At 39.5% G+C, this 27650-nt stretch overlaps 1 protein-coding gene across 4 annotated transcripts in view; it reads right to left on the reverse strand.

The window, feature by feature from the left end:
• The window catches only part of Pde4d (phosphodiesterase 4D), a 912160-nt gene that overhangs the window by 488011 nt on the left and 396499 nt on the right, over positions 1-27650 (reverse strand). Inside the window, exon 1 of one of the 4 annotated variants that reach the window (XM_028885055.2) lies at positions 23421-27200. The exons of the other annotated variants lie outside the window; for them this stretch is intronic. Coding sequence (XP_028740888.1) covers positions 23421-23560 — 140 coding nt within the window. The 5' untranslated portion in view covers positions 23561-27200. Of the gene's footprint in view, positions 1-23420; positions 27201-27650 lie in introns of those variants that run through there. 4 annotated transcript variants of the gene reach the window in all.

The raw sequence follows: 27650 nt of genomic DNA on the forward strand, positions 1-27650 counted from the left end.
ACTTTCTTCAGTTTCCAAGTATGGAAAAAGGAGCCATTCGCTTGGTGATTCTAAACTGTGTTGCCACAGGGCTCCAAGTTAGCCCAAACCCTCTGGGTATGGCCAGGTCACGGAGGCAGGAGGTTGGGTGGAGAGACAACAGGTGTCACACACACTGTTTAGCAGATAGCCTTGGCAGGACTGAGGACAGAAAAGATGGGTTCCCGTGCAAAGCAGCGACCAATAACCCCAGGTTTCAGCCTCCAAGAAATCGGAGTGGGAAAAAGTTTCACAACATTTCCATTACCCAGGAGTGGAGTAGTAGGGCTCAGTGAAACAGAAACAGACAGCAAGCCCATAGCAGTTAAGAGAACTGCTCAACTAAGAATGTCTTTTCCTGAAGTCACAGTAGCCCACGAAATGATAACAGCCACTCAGCTGAGACTAAGGAACATCATGTAGGTGGAAAGACCCTTCAGGCTATGGAGGAATAAGTGATGTTTACTGGATGGTCATTTTGTACCAGACATGGTTATAAGTACATTGCGGACATGACCTCATTCAATCCTCACATCGACCTTCTGAGGTAGTATTATTGGATGCTCGATTGTACAGATGAGACCAAGAGGCATGGAAAAAATATTGACCAAGTCAATGTAGTCATGAAAGAAATGTACCAGAATATAAACCTAAGAAACCTGACTCCATAACCCTGACTCTTGACCACACTATGGTTTACCACTCCTCAGAGAGGAAATCACAAAACAATCCTGTCCCCAAGTCTTTGCTTCCAAAGGAAAAACCAATTGCATACATGAAAAAAAATATTTAACATATTAAAGGACAGATGCCAAATGAATGCCAAGAAATCGATGGTTGTGAAAAGACTTCCATCATTGGGTCAGAAGAAGCAGAGAAAGTAGGAAGTAGAGTCAAGAGAGGCATGAAGAAAAGGGCACAGGCATATGAAGAGAGGAAGTACACATACGCATCATCTTCAGCAGAGCCTGAGTTTAAAGCCGAGTTCTGCCACACACCACAAATGAGAACCTGAGTGAATTATTTAGTTATTGGTGCATTTGGTACCTGTAAGCATAGGAAATCTACAGTATTGACAAAGATTGAGCATAGTAACAAGCACAAGGGAAATGCTTTGTGTTTTCATTATTTATCCATTTGGGGAGAGATAAGAAGGGAGATTCAGATGAGACAAATAGCATGTGAAAGTTCTGAACTTGCAAACCTCAGAACTAGAGCTTCTGTCAGCTGAGTTCAAACTGACCTGGTCAATGAAGTGCTTAGCATGCATTTCCAGTAAGAGAAAAACCCCCTTGGTTGGTCACAAGGGGTCATGAAGTTGTCCTGCCGTCTGTATTAAGGAGTTTGTTTAAATCCATGAGTGGAAGAAGAATGCTAGTGACTCCTGAATAAGGGAAACCTGCTGTATTTGTGGGGAGATGGCTGGCCATAGCTCTGCTTGCCCATACAATCACAGAAAATATGGGATGTATGATTGACAGGGAAATAAGAATAATGATTCATTCACTAATCCAAGATACATGCCAAATGCCAAGTGGCTGGTAGGCTGGATTCTAGCTGGAAGAATAGAAATGAGAGTGAGATGACAAGCCGCTCCCTGAAAACTCAGTCCTTTGAGGCAAATCAACAAGAAACTAAGCAGGCACCATCTTATCAGACAGTCACCAGAAACAGCAGTGTAGAGGCTGAATACAGAATTGAGACTTGACACAGGACTGGTAAAGAAGACCTGTGTGGAAAGACAAACAAGCCTTTCATCAGTCTTGAAGGAAGAGGTAATTGCCACTATAGAGATGAGGTTTGGGACACGTCCTGATTGGAAGGAATGACATGCCAAAACCTGGTAAGGAAGTAGGATGACATATTTAGAGGACCGCAGAGATACATCCCCTGAATAGAGAGAAATCAATAGACAGTACACAAGGTTGTGGAATCATGGGCTAAAGATGCTGAATGATGTTCTCGAGACACACAGCTTTTATGTACAGGAGCACTGCAAAAGAGAGAGAAGAACGGGCTAGGAGGCAGGACTAGAGACCCAGGGATTATTTAGAGAGTCACCCCAGAGATCTCAGATGAGAAATGGAAGCCTAATAACAACCAATAAAGCTCCAGTGTCTCCTCAGCCTCCAGGAAAGGTGATGAATGGATAGCATAGAAAGACTGGACAGATGTTCAGGATAGCTGCCACTGTCCCTCCCTCCCTCCCGCTGCTTTGTCTCCTATCCTCTGTCATGTTCTCCCTTTTCCCATTCTGGGTTACTTTCCCCATCTCAGAATTGAAAAAAGGAAGCATAGTGCATGACGTAGTGAGTTGTCCCCATGGGAGCAGGGCACAAGGAAGAAAGCAACAGAGACCATCAACCAAACAATGCCACCCAGAAAATAAAACGTAAACTTCAGATTTTATATACAAATATAAACACACACACACACACACACACACACACACACACACACACACACACACAGTAGATGGATTAATAAACTACACTCCTCCTAACCTGACTGTACTTTTCTAAGAAAACCCGGAAATGGAAATGTTAGAAGTTTGGATGGGAAGTGAACTCTTAACATTGGAAATGCAATGGCTACCCACTGACTCCTGAATTCTGTGAGGATCTTCAGCCTGGTAGCCTCATACCTCTGCTAAGCTTCTTCTCTGTCCTGTGTGGTGCCCCCAGCTGGGCTCTTTTGACAATGATTTGTTCATCACATACATAGGGTTCTCTCTCTTGTTTTTCTTTCCCTGTTTAATTCTTATTGATCCTTCAAATCACAGCTGGAACAAGCCTTCCATAGAAAGACATTCTGGGTCTCCCCAAACAGGTCAATCTGTTAGATTGAACTCTGTGTATGGTTCTTTTATAACTTCAAGACCCATTTCATGGTGGAGAGAAGAAAAGAAAGAAAAAAGGGAGGTAGAAAGGGCAGATGGGAGGAAAAGAGCAGGGGGAATGAATTTGATTAATGCTTGCTTGTCTCCATTTGATTATAAATTCATATGACCACTGACTATGTCTATTTTTCACAAACCTTTTTATCCTCAGTGCCTGCAAATAAATGACTCCATGTTCCATCATGGGAAGACAATGTCAGGTTGTGGCAAAAGGCTACCATTCTAAAGAGGATGACAAAAGTCAACTTATTTTACTTGCTATTTTGCCTACCTTGAGAATTATGTTCACATTGTATTTCTCTGTGGACTGAAAGGATTTTTTTTTTCTTTTTCCTCCTAAAATCTTAGAGTATAAACAAAAGTTCTATTTGGACATATACTTTTGTTAGATCCCAAGGCAAAAATGAATATGTTCCTGAGTCCTCTGATTCATGCATTATTACAGTGCAACTCTAATGTTAGCTTTCAACTTAACAAAATACTAAATGCAAATTATAGGCATATTAACCATTTTATGCAAGGTCTTAACATGGTTTTCCTTATGTCATTCATTGAAAATATGGGTTGTTACTTTGTATGAAATGAAATAAACCTATTCTTTAGAGCTCTTAACCACGTAGGCACCTCAAAAACAGTTATTTTATTGTCTGAAGCCAAATCTTTGCTTCCTTTGTGATTACAAGGTTGCTTGTAACTGAAAGGACGGCCAAGAGAATTGCTACAGCTGTGTCCTGCAAGGTACTTCTCTCCTGGAGCTTCCAGCAAAAGACAGTCAACCTGCAGTGGTTAGTAATCCTCCCCCAAGCTACAGACATTTAAATACAAAACCTCAAACGAGTCTTGCAAATGAATTATTGTCACATGAAGAGTGTGGTGGCTAGAAAAAGAGATGAAGGTAATCAATAACCTTCACTGTGGAAATATCTAAAAATTTCCATATTCTATGTCACCAAGATTTTTGTGAACAACATAAAGTTGATTGTACTAATATTATTGCATGGAAAAATGTCTAGGGATATAATATATTTTAAGTTAATAGAGAGATTGTAGGGTAGAAATCATCTTTTTAAGAAAAAATAACCTTGGATTTTTTTTCAAAGTTGGGAGAAAGGTCCAGCTTCCATTTACATACTTCAACATCACTAGGATAAATGGAGCAAGTCCATTGGAACTGAGCAATTGTATAAGCAGTAAATGTGCATGCTGGTTTTCTCACATGGAGACTAGGTTACAAACAGCAAATCGAAGACCAAATTATCTATGCAGTAATGACTTAGAGAGAAATATTGGTATTTCTAATTGAATTCATGGTTATCTATCTATCCATACACCATCTTTACATTCTTCTTTCCATCTGTCTATGTACCCATCCATCTTTTTGTGCATATGGCCTCACATATAAGTATTGTAGAAATGAATCCATACAGATGTATTAGGAGGAAGACATGTGTTTCCATGCTGTCAGTGAAGGAAGACTAGAAGTCATGACACCTCTCCAGTAAGAATCACACCTATCTTAACCTTGGATTTTCTTACCATTTTCCAGTAAAAGGAACCTGAGCTCCTTGGGGAATGGTTGAATCTGCATTATGGAAAGAATAACATCTGTGATAAATTTCAAGAAACTTAAGATGGCAGAAAATAAGAAAGGCTTCCAAATACAAAACAGACTATACTCTAACAATGATAACAACAACAAAACCAATCCAGACTCGTCAAAAAATAAACCAATTCACAAAGAGTGCTGGTGCTGGGCAATTTTCTGTTGCCATGACATGTACCTGAGAAAAAGAACTTCCCTCTAGCTTATGAGTTCAATGCACATGGGCCACCATGGTGGTCAGAGCTTGGTTGATCCTAGCAGTTGACTTCATGGCATCCAGTAAATGAGAGAGTCCATAAGATAACAGGTTTTTCCGTTTAGTCCACAGGGACACCAGCTTACAGAACAGTATCCCCCAGGTGCAAGGTGGGTTTTCTCCCTTAAGTAATTCTCTCTGGAACGCCCACACAGACATCCTTAGAGATGTGCTTCACTACTATTCTTGGCCTTTTCAACTGATCAATAGACAATTAAGATTAAGGAACACAGTTCTCAAGGCCAAAGGAGGAATAATGTAAGCGATACAATAAGTATTATCAACTTGTGTCTGAAAATAAAGTTTGAAATAAATATCTGTGAGTTCTTACTGGTTAACACAAATGACTTCATAAATAATTAAATTAAATTAATATAAAATGGGCAAATTTTGTATGGAAAATTTCAAATATTTTATATATACTATGCCTTCAAGGAGGTGACACATGCCTGACTGGTACTTAATCAGGGTTGTTCTTAGTGACTTTACAGAAATAAGGTGAAAAATAAGTTTATTTGACCCATACTATCTTGACCTAAGAGTGTTAACAGCAATAAGGCTCATGAAACTGTTAACTTCTACCCTCAAACTTACAACCCCAATTTTCAGAAAACCCTATTGGTTTGCATTCTCCAAATACCTGACCAAGACTCCTATGAAATTTCAATATCATAAAATAAGGAGGCTGGGCTGTGGTGGCTCCAGCAGCCTGATCTCCAGGACAGCTAGGGCTGTTACACAGAGAAACCCTGTCTCTAAAACAAAAACAAACAAACAAAGAAAATCTCAGAAACTGCTACAGCCAAAAGGATTTTAAAGATGAGATAAATAATTGAGATAAATAATGGTATCCTGGATAGGACCCTAAACTAGAAATTAATGTTAGGTAAAAGTAGCTGTATAGATAATTATGAAATTTAGTTAATATTGTGTTAATTTGTAAATTAAATCAATAATAATTGGTATATTACTATTGAAAAATGGTACTCCTATAAGGTGTTAGTTAACAAAATCTGCAGAAGATCAAGCTAGCAGAAATCCCAATACAGATGACAGAGGGGCTTATGAAGCCTCACCCCCAGATGAGAAGCTACTGGCCACTGATGGCTGCTGAGGGAGGGAGGGGAAGGTTATTTTTAAGGGATTCAGGCCCTGAAATGCTACCAATGCTCCATGCTCCAGTAGATGGTCCTACACCCTCCATATAGACCACATTGAAGGGACTCAGTGTGCATGCATGTGTTAAAGAGAGCACATGTAGAAGTTGGGAGTGTGGTAGGTAGGGGATAAGGGAGGGGATAAGGGAGGGTCTGGGGTGTGGATCTCAACAAAATGGTCTGCATGCGTGTATAAAATTCAGTAAATTAAAAGTTTTTAAAATAAAAGCTTATTTTTAAAACTCTAAATATCTAGAATTATACTTTAAACTAGCATAATTAAACAGCAAAGTTTAAGTATATCAGTATAGTTGATATTTAATTCTCAAAAATGAAAATATAGAATATACCTCATAGATTACAGTGTTCACTTATTTTTTTTTCATTTCCTTCAAAACAGTAGAAAATATCAAAAATTATCAACCAATACCTGATTAGAATTTTTGGGAACCAGTAAATACATGACTCACTTAAGTAAAATTTAATAAATGACAGGAAATACTTTATCTGAGATATGATGTCTATGAACGTCTTTCCTTCAGGCATTCCAAAAAAACAATTAGGCAAAAAATTAAATGTAAAGACAGGAGAGATGAAAAGGCAGTCTAATGAAAGAAATTAAAACCAGGAGGAAAAAAAATGTAAATGTAAGCAAATTGCGAAGATACTAAACATGCCTGAGTTTTGATCCTTGCATGCAATAGTTACTATGCCACCTGAACCGTGCAGGTTTGTCATAGAAAATGTTTTCCTCATTATTAGAACATGAAGTTGCATCTGTGGCTTAAGCCTGCTTACTGCAGGGCTTGTACCACTTACATTTCAGATTAGTGGCCACAGTGAACCAGCCTCTTCCAAGAACTAGGCCCTTGATTACTGCACAGCTTTGTCTGTCTAACAATTACGGTCTTTCAACCACTTGATATGTGAACAAGGCCTGGTTTTGCTTCCTCTCTTTGTCACACTCTGAGTCCTCTTTGGTTTTTGTCTGGAGCTCAGAAGTGGACCCGATGCTCTAGCAAAAGTCTGAATGATGCAGAGTCAAGTGCACTCATTACCTCTTTATTTCAGGTTATTCAAGGTCTATTGATGCAGACCAGGATGTTATATGAAATCCCCAAAGTAAGTCCCTTATTTTACCTTCAAAATGAAACGGCAGACACAAATTCTCCATTATCTGTGATTACTGTGAATGAGGCTAGCACATTATTATTTGGTTTTGAATATCATCGTTGGCTTTTGAAGGCTTTGAGTACTCATGTGTAACAGCCTTCCAGGGATGACACAGCCAGAGGTACCCTCAGAATGCTATATCTGCTATCTTTCTTGAGGTCTAAAAAAGATAAAAGAAACAAGCAAAAATGGCTCTCTCGCTCCCCTCCCCCATGTTCTTTGTTCGTTCTAGTTATAAAGCTCTAAATTCAGACCAGGAATAATGGGAGAAAGAAAGTATTCTTTAATCTCAGCATCTGACCTGGTATTTTGTAGACATTGCAAAGTACATTTATCCTCATGAGAATTATTACTGTCTGCCCAATAAATAAAGATGCTGTGCAAAATTAACCAAGCGTACTAAAATTCAAGTGTCAAGTAATGGTTTTATACTCTTTAAAGATACTGCATGAGGTGCTATGAAATATTTGTAAATTGTATAAATATGCCTAGAATAAAAATGACTTCATGCCGGGTGGTGGTGGTGCATGCCTTTAATCCCAGCACTCGGGAGGCAGAACCAGGCAGATCTCTGTGAGTTCGAGGCCAGCCTGGTCTACAGAGCAAGATCCAGGACAGGATCTTGTAGTATAGACAAAACTATACAGAGAAACCCTGTCTCAGAAAAAACAAAAATCAAAACAAACAAAACAAAAAATGACTTCATTGGACTAGAGTGTTTCCTTACAGTGTGCTTAGGATCTTATATAAACCCATCTCTTTCAGGTCAATCAATTCTATTCTATAATCAACTCAACATATTGATGATGATGTAAACATACAATGAGATAAAGTATCAAGAAACTTACACATCTCCAAGAAAAAAAGAATACATCAACACATACTAGCCAAACTTGAATGTGAACTAACTCAGTAATGTTGGCAATATTTGGAATTGAAAATAATGACAACCACTCATCATGGAATGTTTATGCTTATCTTTAGTGGGCACAGATTATAATAAAACTATCAGCTATAAAATTTGTAGATCAGAATCAGGCTGGAAAAAATACATTAATCAAGCAGGCAGATTTGCAAAATAATATATTAGTTCAGATTTTAAATAAATTCTCAAAGGGAAAAGAAATGCAGTACTATATATGTATATACATAATATAATGTATGTATAGTATATATACATATGCATATAAACATATTATATATATATTTATATATATATATATATATAATTTTAGCTGCCTACAAGAGAAACTGTGCTGTTTATTTTACAAACCAATTTAGGGCAGATGTCCAAGAAAGACACACATTCTTCCTAAAACATGTAAGAAATACTCCATATAAAACAAGTGTTGGCCCCTCCAAAATATTTTTTGTGTGAGAATTTTTAAAGTAACACAAAAAATAAAGGAGGGTCTTTGCTGTGACAGACATAAAGTTTCCCCGCGTTTCACTTTTGTTGATGTAGTGCATATTTGTGGAAGTTGCTAGGAACTTCAGTTTAGGAGCAGGACACGGGCTGATATACTGTTTGCTTTCTGAAGATGGCACTCAGCAATTTTACAGCACTTAACAGTGATAGATTGGCATGAAGAATCAGGGACTGAAAAGCTAGTCCCTTGAGAGTGAAAGCTAAAAAAAAAAAAAAAAAACCCTCTGGGATCCAAGAACACAGAAGGTGTGAGAAAAGCAGATCCAACTTAGATTACCCCAGGGAGACATTCACAGTGAAGCTGAATGAAAAGAGGTTCTGGGGAGAGATGGGGCAAGGTGCCCATAGCTGTTTTAGATGTGTTAGTGCTTTCAAACAATGGGTTTACTAGAGGTAAAGCTATTTCATGTAGATGGACTCATCTGCTACTCCAGTTCCTGTTCATTGTTATTGTTGATGAAGGCTTCTTTGCAGTTTCCATTCTTGTTTAATTTGTTTTGCCACCAAAAAAAAAAAAATGTTTTCTATGAAAACAGGTAGAGCTATGTCCTACATTCCCACAAAGACTTATTTGACAAGCCGCATAGATGTGAAGGATTCTGATTGTCAGCAACAGCCCTTGACCCTTTCTAGCCAACAAAGCTCCTCTCCCTTTCTAAACTAATTGTCCTTTCATTATAATTCTCATGGTCCACACTTTCTGCATCAATTGAATATATGATTGGAGCATTTAAGAACATTTTCACCTAAGTTTCAGCATGCTTAAGAGTCACACAGGCTCATGGAACCTGGGGCTTATGCAGGGACACTTCGCTCAGCCAGGGAGGAGGGGACTGGACCTGCCTGGACTGAAACTACCAGGTTGAGCTGAATCCCCAGGGGAGTCTTTGCCCTGGGGGAGATGGGAATGGAGGGTGGGGTGGGGGGAAGGCGGGGACGGGGAGAGGGGAGGACAAGGGAATCTGTGGCTGATATGTAAAATTAAATTATAAAATAAAATTAAAAAAAAGAGTCACACAGCCAGAGGCAGGAGGATCTCTGTGAATCCAGGTCAGCCTGGCTGACATAGTGAGTTCCAGGCCAGTAGGGGTTACATAGTGAGAACCTGTCTCTAAAAAAAATAATAATTATCGCAAAAAATATGCCATCTTTTAACGACTGATGCCAGAAGTGTGTGTAGGACTTGAGACTTGACACCTAACACCATGGTGAACTATGGAAGGATTCGGAGCATGTGAGAGAGCTGTGATTCTAACGCTGGAACAGCTACTTAGAAGACAGAATTTTTCTTTCATACAAAAATTGCATTCAGATTGTACTTTTAGGAACACAGACTTTAGTGAAAATGGATTCATGGGGTTTTGTTCTTTTCATTGTAAATTAACAGTTCTGTTATAATCCTCAAAGAGCTTTGAAATACCATGATCTTCACAGAAATTTATGGAGACAAAAAGGGACAGGAAGGGAACCCAAATGAATCAAGAATCTTAGCAATTCTTAGATACTATGATAATAATACAGACACATACACATACACATACACACACACACACACACACACACACACACACAGAGAGAGAGAGAGAGAGAGAGAGAGAAAAGGTTTAAACAAGCAAGTAAATGTATGTTCTTACTGAATCCTTGCACAATTGTTGCTATTATATTTTTCTTCAATGAATGAGAAAGTGATGCATAAAAATATAAAAAGTCAGCAGGTCAATATCAGACTGGCTTTTGAATTTTATTTAGCTGGGGCTCCAAAACTGGGGTTGTTCTCTTACACAGTACCATATGCTAAGGAGATGAGTAAGGAGGCAATTGTGCACTGTCTCTGTGGTTATCTGTGCAAGACTTGCATAAAATTGGGCTCAGAAACATTTTATCACAAAAGAGAGGCCAAGAAGGACCCACCACTCACAGAGGAACTATTGGCACTTAATGGTTGTTGGGGAATGGGTATCATTTTCTTCAGTGGTGTAGCCAAAAACAAGTAGCTTTATTAAAATACACACACCACATTCTCTTTCAACTCACTCCTCTATCCTAGATTTCCATGGTCCTTGTCATCAGGATGTAAAGGCAAGGGATTTGTTTTGTTTTCTTGCACAAACTTATGCAAATGTTTATGATATAGGATGTAGTTGCTTCTTCGTAGATACTTTTCTTCAATGTTTATGATCTCTAATCACTGGGAACCGAGTCTCTAAAGCTTGAAGGTGATTAAATGTATTGTGAATTTCCCAATATGCTCTAGGCAAGAAATTTCTGAGTATAGAAAAAAAGTTGTTGATATTCTTTCATATGAGTAGATTCATATTGGGATGTGCAAAAGCAATTCAAAATTTCGATTATTGTCTTAGATAATAGACATGTTCGATATTTTAAATAAAACAAATATGGCATACTTCATGTATTTTTAAAGTCTCACCTAATTACTGATTTTCCTTAAAAATTCTCAGTATTTTAATACATGAAATATGAATATGTTTCTTGAGCTAACCCTTAACGACATTAAAAAACAGATAAAAAATCAAAATGAGAAACTAAAATATAGTCATAATGACAAAACTCTAAAGAATCAAAAGAATCCATCAGAAGAGAGGGAAGAGAGAAAGAGTCTAGGTTAGGGAGATGTAAAGTAAAAAGATGTCTTTTGGACATGCCATGGCCACAGTACCCTTGATCTTACTGAAGCTGTGATTATCTGCATCAGACTTGCACAAGATTAGCACATCAACATTTCATCATGCCTGAAGGAGGGGCCTGTGCTGCTCTACCTCCTCAAGGGAATTTGGTGCTTGGAAATGAGAATGGCCCCTATAGAATCATATGTTTGAATACTTGGTCCCCAGTTGGTAGAACTGTTTGGAAAGGATTAGGAGGTGTGGCCTTATTGGAGAAGGTGTGTCACTAGAGATGGGCTTTGAAATTTCAAAAGCCCATGCCATTTTCAATTAGTTCTCTCTCTCTCTCTCTCTCTCTCTCTCTCTCTCTCTCTCTCTCTCTCTCTCTCTCTCTCTCTCTCTGCTTCTTGCTTGCGGATTGGGATGTAAGCTCTCAGCTACTGCTCTAGCACCACACCTGCTTACCTGCTGGGCTCCCTAACATGATGGACACAGATGTACCCTCTAAAACTGTAAGCTCCCAACAAACACTTTGTTCTACAAGTTGCCTTGGTTATAATGTCTTATCATAGCAATAGAAAAGTAACTGAGATGTAGCACTGGCACTGACTAGCTGTTGGGGGAGGGGGTATATTTTTCTTTGTGGTATAGTCACGGACAATTTGCCCTGACATCTATGCAAGGTCAAATGTCTCTTATTAAGCTCAGTAGGTGACAGAAAGAGAGGCAGCAGAGGCACTGTGGGGGAAGAGGAGCTCCAGTGCAAAAGCTGAGTACAGGGTGGAAGGGAGCAACTAAAATGCATTATATAAATGTACGAGATGGTCAACCAACACAAAAGGAAATAGGAAAAAGCTTAGAAAATCCAGCAGACCCCCTGACCCAGCATCTGCTCCTTGAGAAGACCTCATTCAGACATTTGTCCACGATGCCTCATTGTTATCATGACAGCACAATAGGGAAGTAGGATTTCCTGCCATGTTTTCTATGTGGAAAAAAAAACAAAAGCAAATGGAAGTGAGTTATGCTGCCACTAAAGGATGTGTATTTTGTAAGTGGAAGCACAAGACTCACTCCTGGTTGTCTGCCTCCACAGGCAGTGCATGGCTGCCGTTCACTCGTTCATACTGCTTGCCCTGTAGGGCATAGCCAGCTTTGAGAAAAGGATGGGAGGTATATCAGACACGAATTGTTTACCCTTGATAAATGTGTCGATGAGGAAACCTCACCAGGCAGCAGAGACTAACACTGAATGGTGCAGACTGTTTGTGTTAATGGAAATTTAGAGGGGGAAAAAAAGAGCTATCTGAGGCCAAAGAAAACAAAATGCAATAGGTCCTGGGAAATGATGGTGAGAGTTCTGCAGCTGTGCCCATCTCCCCTCAGAAGTCACATGTCCATGGTGTTCTAGCCGAAGTACGTGCAGTGCTGCACCTAAAGCTCTGCTTGCATGCAAATCAGCCTGGCCCTGCCAGGAGCGAAGGAAGAACTGGAGTCAGAGAATCAATGTTCTGGTGTCCCCATCTAACGTGTGGGACAATCCTGAAGAAAGATTTTATTCAAGGGCTTCTTAATAGCATCGAGCCTGGCTGCTATCTCCTTTATCTGACCATGAACGTATCCTCATACTGGCTTTCTTTTCTTTCTTGTCTAGCTATAATACTCTCCAGCTGCTGTTCCCTGAGAGTACCTCCCAAGTAAACCATCCACATTTAAATCCTTCTCTCATGGTCTGCTTCACAGGGACATCAATTTGATACTCATCTACATACAATAGCTCCAAGAACTATGGCTAAGCATATGTGTTATATCAGTTCATCCTCATGGTAGCCAAGAGGTAATAATGACTATTCAGCCCCCATCTGCAGATGGGGTACCTGAGAACCTGAGTGAGTAACTCATCCAGATTTGAATCAGGATATCTGGATCCAGGCTGGCACTATTAGCTGCAATGTAGACTGCCTTTCTACATGAAGAACAAACGACTATGGAAGAGAGAGCGGTGCTATAAGAAATCCAAAAGGCTTGAGGAAAACAGAAGGAAGTCTTGATTCTAAATTCAGAGTAGGCAAATAAAGCAAAATGGTGGCTAATGTGTTAGCATGAATTTGCCTACAAGTATATTTCAATGCAAGGTTCACTGAGCAGTAGGAAGGTGTCTTCAGATGACATATAGTCCCATACAAGGAGCTATGCAAGGAGAGGAGGGTGTCAGGGCACAGGGTTGGTGACCAGTTGGACTCTAGCTTCTTCAGTCCTTCTTTACAAGCATGATTGTGTGAATTTTCTGATCAACAACTGTCTTGTCAATTTTATTTAGGTTACTGTGGGCTTTGTTTGAAGGAGAGACGTTTTCTTATTTACAGACATATGTTTTCACAAGCAGCAGCAAAGGCTGGAGAAGATGTGGGCAAACAGGAGCACTCCCTCACTGTTGGGATGCAGAGGGAAAAGGGTTAAGACATAAGTAGATTATATTATCCAAAATTTAAATTAAAAACTCAGATATAGGATATATATGTTAACAAAAACTAAAGAATTAAGATGAATAAAAATGATAAGAAGACCTTATACTATGAGATTAGAAAGGCAGAGGCCAGATGTGGCAGGGTCCGATGCCATATTATATGCAATGTAGAACCAATATAATTTTTTGGTTAAATGAAATACCAAGAATGGTTTCCTTGAGTTTTTTTGGATAGTGCTCACATGTATGTTAAGAGTCAATGATCAAAATGTACTTATATGAAACATCAATGTTATGAATGCAGACACAGTCATAACAGAGCTGCAAGGTTAATTTTAAGGTGTTAGTCTCAGCAGAAATAACAAACATACATGCACATGTAGATACATACTCACATATGGAAGAACAGTCAGTGAGTGAATGGGAACAAAGTATCAATTAGCTTTGAAGAAAGTTTCTTGGAAGGCTCTTAGATCATTCACCATGCAGAAGAATGGCTGCATATGGAAACTCAGACAAATTTTCTCCAGTGTTAGAAGATGTGTGAGAATTATTTAAGCTCAACATCCTCAATTTTTTAATATTGAAAATTTACCTGTCCAAACACACCACCTTTCTCATGGAAGGTGAAATAAATCATGACAGCTATAAATTCTAGGGACATGACTCTGGAATTACTTTCTAACTACCACAGTCTTTGTAAGATGCAGTGCATGCAATTGTCTATCAGATGTGTTTTCTATATTACTGTGGATGTCAGCACTTATGGGCATAACACACCTGTCTTTCCTATGTATAAGGTCGCTGTCTAAAGTGAGATTTCATGAAGCATGAATTCAGCAGAATTTGTATAGCAGAAACTAGGGGTTGTCTACATTGAAAGCTAAATACTGAAGGAAAGCATGAAAATTCAATTTCCTGGACCTAAGTAGAAGGAAGAAAAAATTAAATCCTGTAAGATGACCTCTGACCTCCACATATGAACCTCAACATGCACATGTTCCTACATAAGAAATAAATATGTGTCTTTTTGATTTTTTTAAAGAAAATAATCAGACGTCAGTCCTCCAAGTAGTTTTCTAGCCACTATATTACTCCTCTATTTACTTTGAGCTGAAGAACAGTTGCTCCTTTATATGTGATCAGGACCACTCAGTACATTATAGTAAGTTCTGAAGCCACAGTTGAAATATCCCAACAGCCCCAGAAAGAGTAATAGTGAGCCCTGAACTCCAAGAACATTAAGGGATGCCTGCAGATGGAGCACAGAACGTGTATCATTTGCAATTGTCTAGTACAAGACTCTGAGTTCCAACCCCAGTGTTACAAGAAAGAGAATGAAGAGAGGAAGGAGGGAAATGCAGGAAAGTAGGAAGCAAGGACACCTAAAGGGGAAATTACAAAATCTGTTAGAAATTATGATCATGGCCTATGGGATCATAAAACCATTAAATAATATCGATTAATGTCTCATATTTGTCAGTTATCCTCTAAAGCATCATAGAAACATAAAAGAGAATTTGCATTAATGAATATTTAAACTAGGTTAGACCAATTGAAGTTACTCATCCTGTGCTTTGTTATTTCCAGTGAACAAGCTTCTGCATAAAACAGTGACAACTTCAAGTAAACTTCACAGGGTGAAATCTTTGTAAAACACCGGTGATGTATGTGGATTTGTGACATTTGAACCAAACCGCAGAAAATTTCTTATTAAAAAAGGAGCAGAGCTAAAGCTGTTTTGTCTCTTCCCACTCTGGATTTTATTCATTGGAAGACAACAGTCACAGCAACATCTCAGGGCTTTTGTTAGTCTCGCAAGAGTTGTTTTCCAGGCAGCAGCAAGAATCTCACTATTGCAAAACTAAGTCTCAAACCTGGGACTGCAGCCTAATGAACACATCCATAAGATGCCTTCTACCAACACCAGACAGCAGCAACAGAAACATTGCGTGCATTGGAAGTTCCCAAACCATATTTGATAGGAAAATATCATAAAACAATTTAATGTAATCATAAAACAATCCACCATTTAGCAATTAGGAACTGTAACGTGTCCATCAGACCTCTGTACTGTCCCCTGACATCATAATGTGAGTCAGTAAGTTGAAAGGCAGACAGAACCACCTTTTAATGGCTTGATATCTCCTTTCGGCATCTGTGTCGTATTTTCAACTTGCTGGACACCCTTGAACTTGTAGCCTTTCCTATCCCAACAGAGGATGTTTCATGACCTGGCTAAGCATCCCATTTGCCCTGGTGTGCCACATCCCCTGCTGAGATGTGAATTTAAGTTAAATACCTCATAGGAAACAGAAGTAACATGAACAATTTCTCACAGGATCTCGAGACTCACATCAATGTCATTTTGAAATTGTCTCCATCTCTTCTCTCGACCCTCCCTCCTCTCTTAGAGCAGCGTGTTCTCCACTAGATTTCTGGGTCTACATCAGGATTCTTCCTTTGGAAATGATTCTGCGCAATAGTAACTGGCTTCCTCTCCTGTCCTCTCTCCCTGCCCTGCCCTCTGCCTTCCCTCCTATCCTTTCTGTTCAAAACTGTGAAAGACGTCTCCTTGCCTAAGTTTTCTGGTTTTGTAACCCCTAAAGTAAAGCTTTCCCTGGGATATTCCCTCAAACCACTCTCCAAATTGTCTCAGCAGCTGGTAATCCTCATATATATCATTACAATTTTGTCTTCCATTTCTACATTTCTTTAAGGTTCTTGGGTTAATGCAATTAAGTTGAGTCTTCCTTTATGTTTCACAAAGCCTTGTGCATCTCTGAGTTATCTGCTCCCTACTGTACTTTAGTTATGTATCTTCATGGCTGTCTCACAAACCTATGAACATACCCAAGGAAGGGTTTTTAAGGTATTTATCTGGGGAAGCTTTATGCTTAGAGAAATCACTATGTTCCACCTGTTCCGATATAATTCACAAAGAATGATCTTATCCAGCATCAGATAGTGTTATCATTGCAGATAGTGTTAATACTCTGCCTATAGACATTATCAAATGTAAAATCCCATAGTTGGTTGATCTCTTTGAAAAGCAGCAATGTTGGCAGCAAATGGCCAGATTTGTATGATCAGCAGAATATTATCAGAAATATTTCATCTGACTGTCATCAAGTAGAGCTTATAATGCAGTGCCAAGGCTCGTGTAGACATGCACAAACAGCATGCCCCTCCCCTCCCCACCCCCACTCCATAAAGATGGTAAATGGCACAGACCATCCACGCTCTGTTTACCACTTGTGTGCCAGGAGGATAGAGTGCCTTTCACTTTGCAGGGACATCCTGCCAATTCAGCATTCACTGTAGTCTGTATTTCTTCATCACCCTAAAGTGTGGCAACTATCTTAATACATTTGCCTAGAGAAGCACCTTCTACTAACTCACAAAGGACCCTTTGGGCCAGAAGGGCTCAGGAATACAGTTCACAGCAAATTCCGTGTAAACATTATTTATTCTGAGAAAACAGAAAAAGCTGCTGACACAGAAGTAGTACAGGTCATAGTACTAACATTAATGAATGCTTTCTCAAGGAAAGGCCATTCACATTCACGGTTGTCCAACATCTTTACCTAAGGTGCTAATACAAGGGAATCTGCCGATTTCCCCTGGTGTATTGTTCATCTGTTTTCTAGAAGGCCCATGGACATACTGTGGGGGCATCTTTTACAAAAACAATATGGTGGATTAAATAAAGAGAGATTGGGATTTGAAATCAGGCCAGACCTAGTGTGGGCCAGCTTCATTATGTCAGCTGAATGTCATCCTGAGAAAGTCCCTCAGCCTCTGAACGTAAAGAATGAGTCAAGAGCATGAAAACAAAAAGTCAGTGTTGGCCAGTGAGATGAGTGGGTCACATGCTTGCTGGACACACATAAGGAGCTGAGTTCAGAATCCCCAGGGCCCATGTAAAAGCCAGGCATCATGGCACCTATCTGTAACTCCAGTACTTGTTGGGGGCTGGGAAGACAGGCAGCACTTGGCAGCTCACTAGTCAGTCAGCCTAGGCAAAACAGCAAGTTCTAGGTTCAGGTAGAGACCATATCTCAAAGTATAAGATGGAGAGTTATTGAAAAGACATGAGGCAGTCTCCACATGTGCACACTTGAGCATGCAGTCCTCTAACACACATACCATACATGCAAACACAAAATGAAGTCACTGTTGCTACTGAATGATGTTACTCATATGACATCTCAGGGCATGCACAGGAGAGCTCAGCCACTGTTGTTGTTGTACTATGATACATAAAATACCTATATTTGGTACTGATAGTCTTTAAAACTTCAGTCATGTGCTTTTAGCATGCCCTTCTAATAAATTATCACTCACGTTCATCCTATGAGATTGTCTTTAATGGTCCCCAACACAAATTGATTACTAGATGCTACATTCATTTTAAACAGTGGTGAAGAGCTCAAAGAGTGTTTACAAGGTCACATAAAACAGTAATATAGATTTAGTTTACAATTAGAAACTTGGGAGGTGTTATACCCTACACAGCCACTAACATGCATATACAATCCTGGTTATCCATCCTTCAAGCCCAACATATATACGTGTGTGTGTGTGTGTGTGTGTGTGTGTGTGTGTGTGTGTGTGTGTATCCATGTAACACACTACAAAATTTTTATAAGACATTATCCCTAACCATGTTGTCTTAGCCATATTTATAGGCTGATGATTCTCAAACAATAGGGAACACAATCTAACAGCCCATCAAGTGATTATCAGACCTCAGGAACTTACGACTTAGAGAACTTTTGAAGCTATTACCTAAAAGATTGGAATGAAGGTAGGCAGAGTTACATTTTGTGTGACATGATTAAAGAAAAATAAACGTAAGGGGTTAGAAAATCAAAGGGATGTTGAATCTATGACAAATGAAAGTAGTTGGTACTTTCCCTTTGGTTATTCTGCCATTTAAGAAATCTGAACTACATCCCATTGTCATCAGAGTTGACTTATTTTCTCTCAGCTGAAAGACATCAGCATTAGAATAACCAATTCAAAAGTACAAAAACCAAAAGAGTTGAGTGGGTAGTAAAGAACTTAACAGACATGAAGTAGCCCAAATACTTGGCTGATACTTTTTTTCTTTTTCCTTTCTTTCTTTTGTAAAGATTTTCTAAGACCTCCCCAGCTTGGCCCCACTTAGCCCACAGTCAGAAGTAGAAAATGCATCAATTTAGCCATCTAAGAAAGACTTAAAAACTAGACCTTAATTTCCACACATTGTGGGGCACACATTAGGATTTCCAGATAGAAAAGTTCTTCTCAATCATAATGCTCCTAATTAGATTTTATTTTCACTTATAAGTTCTAAGGTTTTGCTTAGAATGTAAGAAGAATACTGTGAGAGGCAGTAAAAGACGTTACAATAGAAAGGCAAAATGGGGAAAAGTATATGTAATAGGATCAGAAGTTCATCTAATTAAAAACAACCTTTATCTAAGCCTGATCTTCTGCCTTACAGTGGCCTGAATTTACAACTGTGCTCTAATGATGGATGAGTAAGATGAGTTCCCATAATTATCAGCCATAAGCTTGTTAGCCACGTGTTTACAAACAAACTCTTTGGTCCTATCAGAATCTAGAAGCAAGCTTTGAGTCTGCTGTGCTGGGAAGAGCTGTTACAAACAAGAAGAGAAAGTACTGAAACAAGGTCAGCTGACATGTAATTGTCAGAAAAAGTATATAGACACTTGCAGAATTTTGCTTAGCAAACTGAGCAGAATGTTGTGACTCTGTAGAAGAATTAATTCAATCTGCCCTTCAATACATATATTGTAATCTTTTACTGTTAAAACATGAACTCTGCAAAATTTACTTCTAGGTTATATTTCTAGTGTTTCCATTTAAAAGATCAGACAAAAAATGGCCAGAGAGGAAGAATTTCCCTTCATTAAACAGCAAGTCATCTTGTCTTTCTCCAAATGCCCATTCATTGGATTGATTCTTTAAAAGACACACCTGTGTAGTTTTGAACATATGCAGATTATATTATTACATGCTTATTTATACTTTGATGATTCTATAAAGGATATGTATCAATCAAAACAAAATCAAATGAGTTTGCTCATGAGTTGAATCCTCAGTTTATAGAGGAAAAACCCAACTGTGTCTACTAGACTGCAGCTTTTGAGAAATAATACTTGGGAGCATATTGTTCAGCAAATGGGTCCAGAAGCCTTAAAAGAGAAACAGTCTCAATATTGATTTAAGGGTTATAATCACCCCATTTCACCTCTTAATTGGGGTGAGGGGTCAGCATCACCGCAGCAGTTTGTTAAGAAGCATTTAGACATCTGGTCTGAAGAAAATGAAACCCTAAGCACCAAATGAGTAAATAATTAATCAGCATCCATAATTACCAGTCCCCAACCTTCCTTCTTCAGCAAAGTTCTTTGGCTTCTGTCAGCCTTCATTCTCTGAGTCAGCTGAGCCCATTCAAAAAGGGATACAAAGGAATCCAAATAGAATGCCCTCTTCCAGTTTGAAGCTACCCATCTTGACTGCATTCAACACAACTTGGTGTGTCTTGCATGGATTCAGAGCATCTTGTAACACTTTTCCAAATCATATTGTACAAGCTGTGTGATGAATGTGTGTAAAAGCTGCAAACCTATGTTAGCTCCATTGTGCTCTGTCGTTCTTGCTAGATCCTTTCATGTAATTCAACATCACAGCATTATGAGGCTTCTTAGCAGTCCTCTTAATTGCTGCTGGATGGAATTTAAATTCCTAGAAAGCTGTCTTGTATTTTCCTTCTCTGACCATGGAAGCCCCATTCCTGCATTGCCAGGCCACCGTTCTATTCCACAACTTGGTGGAATAAAACACAGGAGGTATATAGTGCTTGTTTATTCAGTCAGGCCATTCCTTATCTTTGTTTGGCTTGGCAGTAAAAAGGCTAAAATGTGTAATGGAAAGACGCCTTTGCAATAAAATCCTCCAGCAAATACTTCTAATGTAGCTTCAAACAAGGAGGACACATTCTTCTTACTCTTCATACCACTCTACTAGCACCCAAGGGGTAGTGTTCTATTAAGCCAAGTACTCGGTCCACTTATTAACTTTAACTTTGTAACTGAGAAACAGTTAACTCGTCATAGGATTGCACAATAATCAACACACCAGGTTAAGGACAGGAAGATGAGAATTTCTGTTTGGATAGTGACCCTGAGGAACTTCTGAACACTTCTCCAGACCTGCAATTATTAATTTTTCTCTCTTCCTGACTTATCATAAAGCAAAAGGGAAAAAGACTAGTCTCTCTGTCTCTGTCTTTGTCTGTCTGTCTCTCTGTCTCTGTCTCTCTCAGTCTCTCTCTCCCTCGCCTATCCAAAGGGCTTAGTGCTTTCAAGGACCTGAGTTAGGGTTCTTGAAATCAGAGCACATGTCTCCTTTAAAACACCATTGGTCTGTTGCTACCTTCTGATCTGTCCCTCCACAAAGACACAGAGAAGCATGTGAAGATGAAAAAAGACTTAGTCTTTCTATACTTTTTTTTTTCTTAACAACAACACTGAAGAGTGTGGATATTGATCCAAGAGGGGCTCTAACAGTAGGGCAAAGGGAAAGAAGACTTCCTGTCAAATGCTACGACTACCTCACTGCAGTCCTGAAAGGTGGGGTTCTCTACAAGAAAAACAACAACTGGGGAAGTTGAGAATCAAGCACAACGCTAAGTGGGTCACCTGGAAAAAAACCACCACCTTCCTCCTTTGCGTTTAATGTCTCAATAACAAATCCTTCTAAGGAGCCCAGGGGAAAATAGTCATACAGAGCACCGGTATCCACACTGGCTCAGTATTTTTTCACAACAATAACAAATTGGCACAGCATGCAGTGAAATGGATGAAGGGTTACCTAGCTCCAGGCACAAAAGAAACCATTCAGGACTCTCAGCTTCTCTATGCATCTTTTGATCACATTTATTAGAGAACGACAGAAGCATGAATAAGCAAATTTGCATCCCCCCCCAAACTACAGAGTTGAACAGCTCATTTATTTCCAGTCAAAAGTAAAGGGGAGGGTAAAGAAAATAAAAGGGTGATTATACTCCTAGGCATCCAAAGAGTACAGGCATCCTAGCTATTGTAACATAAACAAATGGACTCAAACAACAGGACTTAGCTAGATTAGAAACTGTTGCTTTGTCGCAAGGTACACTTTATAGAAAAGAGAATGGTAATTTTCCTTTAAAGGGAAAATTACCTTTGCTTTGTTTAAAGCAAAGCTTCAGAGGTATGGCATTAACCATGAAGAAAGCTGTAAAAATAGAAGAAAAATGGACAGATGCCTACTATGTACCAAGGACTACTTCCAGGACCTTTTAACTTCAGGATTAAAGGCTACTGATGTGATATGTTCTGTAAGAACAACTAGATCCTTGTGCTGATGTCTGATCCTTACCAACAGGGGGTTTAAGGCACTGGCACCAAAGCCCTCCTGAGTTGGGAACTCTGGTGATGCTGTTGGAAGTGGGCCACAGAGGCCTGCAGACATGTAAGCCAGACTCTCACAGACACATCAGGGCTTGGGGATGGAGGCTGTGGGCAGCAGAGAAGGGAGATACGCCACAGCACTGACTCGGGATGACTCTGGAGTTGGAACAAAATAGGCACCAGCCAAGAGTGACAGAGGACATCTCCCACCTCACATTCATCACAAAGGAGTTTTAGCTGGAAATCAGAACCTCTGTAACAACCCACTAGGTGATCTTGCTGGTGTTTTAAACTATGAAACTTTGATTGATCACCAAAGCAGCTGTGAAGCCCCTCAGAAATCTATGTTTGTGTATCTATTACTTATCGTCAGTCCAGTCGAAATGTTTATGTGGGAAACATGCTTTGAAAATCAGGCCCCAAACAACAGCACAACCCAGGGAGGTTGTAAAACGAAAAGTCTCAGAATGTGCTTTTATCATACATCACAAAGTTTCTGCTGTGAGAAATTGAATCCACACCACCCCTCTCCCCCATAGGTACAATGAAGACAAACAACTTTCAAAATGATCACCTTTGTCCTTGCAATGGCCTCAACAATTAGCTCCTACACACTCAGTCACAGATGCCAACAAGAAATGGAACATGATGGCATTGTTTGGAGACCTCGACACACTGAATCATTGGACTGAACCTTAATACCTGGTAAAACATTCGAGAACTAAGCAAGTCCTCTAAGAGTTACAGCACTTCATGATTCATGTGTGAGAATTCTATCAGACATCTATTGGTTCAGCTCAGAAGTACTATCCTTGAATAGCTAAAGCATTCTTAAATGTGAGCAAGTCAGATGTTAGGATTTTTTTTTTTTTTTTGAAAAATATTGAGTCAGCATTCCAAGTTTCCCTTAACCTTCTATGGAATGCAGGCCAATTGATACTAGACGTCAGAAATCCAGTATATCCTTTCCTAGAGAATTTTCAAAAACAAACAAACAAAAAAGACAAAGCAAATTCCCAATCCTCTCATTTCTGTTACATACTAGGTTGGTTGTCATTTTCTATATTTTTGACTATGGAATATTAGTTATTGTGAATGTCCTCATGCTTCCCTAGTTGGGATGCTTTATATCACCAAGAAAAATTTAATTGCATAATCGTTACTTTCTCAGTCTTCTTGGTTTTATACTTATGTTAGTTTTTTTTTTTTTTTTTTTCTTTTTTCCTCACTTGATATCTGTATTCTTCCTCAGGACAAACATTCCTCTGCTTCCTGTCATGGGATTTTAGAATTCTGAGTTTTCAGACTGAAGGGGTATCGATTACTTACCATATCCAGGAATGCCTTCTAAAGGGGAAGGTATTCACGTGCATCATGTTCGCAGAACGTCCGTCATTAATATTTTCCTCGTCTCCTATGTTACATGTAGTGATTTTCACAGATGAATCCCAATTCTCTGGCTTGAGCATCGATCATGGACAATTATTGCAACAAGTAATGAATTCTCCCCAAAAATTACCCCCCCAAAAAAACACAAATAGCAAAAACAAAAGCCCTTCCAGGATCTGAAGAAAGAAACATCACAGAGCACTGCAGGTATGAGTCCATCCATGTAGCTTCCACTAGTCAACACACTAAAGTAACCAGTCCAATCACTAATCCTAAATGGTGGCAAGTATTGTCCCGGTGAAATCCAACTGCCTTGAATATAAATTAACGCATCCTCACAGAAAGGACTATGGAATGTGGACAAAAAGGAGTCAAAAGACAGTTTCTTGTTATCCTTGTTAAAGAAGTGTTAGGAGGGAAATGGAAAACTTCACGCTGCTTTGCCATGCTGTCCTTTAGGGATGAATATTGCTTTTTCTTCTTTCTTAGGCACATATTCATATGTGGTCACTTTAACGCAGTGCTACCGTCTGAGTCTGAGACTGAGACTTCTTGTCCAACAAAGACCTGGGCAGAGGGACTAGAAACCATGTAGAGCGCAAGCCAACTTCTTCCCCAAATCTCAGAATTGCTGGTTTCGAATACTCAAGTAGGAAGGCAATGAGTAATTTCTGCTTTGCAGGACAGGATTAGTGTCGGCTCCCATCATGACTTCAGAAGGCGCTGTCGTGATGAAATTCATCGGCCGCCTAACCCCACAATAAGGCTGTCTGCTCTCTTTAAGTAAAATGACTAAGCTATCGATTGTCTCACTGTAGAATTCCCTATTTCTTATCAAAACCGTGTGTGAGCTTTTAATATTTTGCCTTGGAAAGAAAATGAATTTCACAGCTGCAAGGCAGACGTTGTCTAAGAATTTCTTACTCGGCTGGCTTTCTTTTCTCTCTGTTCTCCTTACCCCCAATTCAGTTCCCAGATAGATGTCATTTATTCGGATGCTCTGACATCCGCAAGATTCTCACGCCCAAGCTATACAGACCTTGCATGCTTTTAAAACACAGAGTGGCAACAGGCTCCAGCTGGAGTCCCCCCACACCGAATTTCCGGCAGAACCTTTGGAATCCTCGCAGCCGCCTTGTCTGCCCTGGGCTGTGCCGCCCGCCCGCCCCAGCTCTGAGCAGCTCAGGACACTTGCAGGCTCCGTGGTACTGTACATTAACTCTGCAGCAGCCCGCTTGCTCAGCTGCAGACTGCTGCCTGACAGGGGATGTGCTGGCGTCAAGGGGGCCCTCTAGGTGGGTTCCCAGACACTGCAGAGGCGCGCACTCCTTGCTAGCCTCCAAGGAGGAGTGAGGGAAAGGGGTTAAAACGAAGAGCGTGCCCTGAAGGAGCAGATTTCTTTCAGTAAGTAATTACCAGGCAGGAAAAGCTAAAGAAACCTGTAAATAACCTCATAGGCAAATGGCATGCCGAACAAATAGATATTATTATGGGGGAAGGTTGTTCTGTTTGTTTGTTTAGTTTTTCACCGTGTTCAATGAAAAGAAGGGGAACAAAAGAAGTCCAGAGAGAATGTGCAAATGATAGGGGTTTTGTTTTGTTTATTTTTTTATTTTTGAACAAAAATATGGGGGTGGAGAAGCCTTACTTACTAGGTGCTTTGTAACCACTTAACTACAGATTTCCACACTATGATTTTGGACAGGAAATCCTGGGGAAGCTAGTTCTGCAGAAATCAGTTAGACGTCAATTGCATTTGCGCATGTCATAAAGCTGCTTGTTTGATTAGTGGGTGTGTACCTCGGAGGAGAGCTCCCTTTTCCATTTCCTGGAGCCTACCCCCTTTGTTGCAAAAAATTCTGTTCAATAATCCCCTGAAAGCACCCCATCACTGCTGATGCCATTTTAGAGCAAGAATAAAATAGTAAACTCTTGGAATAGTAGGTTGGCACTTGAATGGTGCTTGTCGGAAATTAGAGAATGGGCTTCTCAGGGGTGATATGTACAACATTAATGTAGCGCTTTTAACTTGGGTATTTAAGAAGGCCATTATGTAATTGCTTAATATTAAATGGAATACTGGCAACACTTAATTTATCATTCTGCTTATCTTTAGTTAGGGTTTCCCCCAGTGAGTTCTTGTCCTTGCAGAAAACATTATTGGAGAGAGGGGGATTCACTTCCCATAAATTCTAAAGCAAGTGTATAAAAAAAAAAAATAGTTTGAGAACTGCTATGATTTGATCAATTGATGGTCCTAGGGCAAGAATTCATCCTGGGAGGAGGAGGAACTGAGTGGTTTCTTTAAGGCAATGTGAACTTTGCACACAGAAAGATGGCACCGTCTAGCACAAAGGAGGAAAGTCGCCAGCACTTCCTGTGGCATTGGCACCTTTGTTTTGAAGGGACCAAACCTCGGTCACTTGTGATCCTGCCCAGGACCCTTCAGCCTGAATTGTTCTTAACAAGCTAGGAATGCTTGGAATCAGGCATCACACAGTAATTCGACCGGTGTATTGCAGTCTATATTTGAACATCCTTATTGAAGCTCCAGATATACTAGTCAGGACCCTGGCTCTCTTCTAAGACTTTCCCAGGATAATCTCATGTAACCCAGCCAACTGTGACCAGCCCTGTGCTGCAGATGAAGAATGGAGCCACTTAGAAGTTAAATGGTTCACAGGAAGACAAACACACTTGAAGCCAGAAGTCTGATCACACAGATTTCAACTTGTGTCTTCATTACAGTAATGATATGGCCTGGCACTAGCTTAATGCTTTCTAAGATTTTTGCCTGGATTATTCTATCTCCACAAAATTAAGTGCTTTACCCCTTTGGTAATGAACTCTAAGGCCCAGTACTTGTCCATCATCACACTTTCAGGGAGAAGCAGCCCTGGAGCCCATTCAGGTTATGGCATCAGTCCTTTTTCCTTTATGGTAGGGATGATGTGACAGACATTAACTATTTCAATACCTACACTAACTGCTTACACCTCGTAAGCAAGAAGGCTGCCTTAGAAAGTCGCATAATAAACAAAAATGAGGTAGTACTACAATTTCCACTCTAATAAGCATTTTTTATTCTATGTGTTTTGTTTGCTTTGAGTACATACTATTCCAGTTTATTCATAGGCCCAAATCCCTCAGAATCTCTCCCAGATAGAACACAGTTTAACATCTGATACTGACTAGCAGCAACATGAGCAAAACACTTTATAGACAGAAAACACAGAATGACTCAATCATTAGGTCATTAAATGAAATTTTCAAATTAAAAATAGACTTTTAGAAGATATTTCAATTGATATTTTTTTCCAGTGTGGGGCACTGAAATTGAGGCCTCACAAATGTTAGACATGCATTCTGTCACTGGGTTATTATATACCTATCTTCCAGCTTAACTTTTTTTCAGGTGAACTTTTCTTGTTTGCTTTTCTATATGTAACTTTTCTAGATGTAACTTTTTACTTTTATATATGTAACTGTATCACAAGCTAGATAGTTAAAATTGAGAAACTATAATAAGCACTAAAAACTCTTGAAGCATGACAAAGAAAAATAAAATTTATCTCACATTCCAGGGAGCTAAAATTACAAATTAATGAATAACCTTAAGTTGGGTGGTTTTGCAGACTCAAGGCAAATATAAGAGAAGGGGTTTATTTCATCTATGGAAACGGTTTTGGATTCTGTATTAGAATCAGAGTTTTTTTATTTTTTTTTTTTTTTTTTTTTTTTTTTTTTTTTTGATTTTTCGAGACAGGTTTCTCTTGTGTGCTTTGCGCTTTCTGGAACTCATTGTAGCCAGGCTGGCCTCGAACTCACAGAGATCCGCTGCCTCTGCCTCCGAGTGCTGGATTAAAGGCGTGCGCACCGCCCGGCTTTAGAATCAGAGTTTTAAGAGGCAGGACCACTAAGTTACAAAATGATGGTTCACAAGACAATAATTAATGACTGTGTGACTTTCAGAAAAAAAAGCAACAGAATAGTATGGAAGCTTAGAAATAAGTTCTACAAGAAGAAGGATATTGCGGGACTAAGGTATAACCTCTCTGTTTTGTTGTATTTGAAGAAAATTGACGTTTTACAGAACTTCTAATTCCAGGGGAGCCATGAAAGGCTTTATTGCTGAGCTCAGCCTCACAGTGGTGGGTTTCCATTAATAAA

Source organism: Peromyscus leucopus, chromosome 11 (genome assembly GCF_004664715.2).
Source record: "Peromyscus leucopus breed LL Stock chromosome 11, UCI_PerLeu_2.1, whole genome shotgun sequence".
Lineage (NCBI taxonomy): Eukaryota > Metazoa > Chordata > Mammalia > Rodentia > Cricetidae > Peromyscus > Peromyscus leucopus.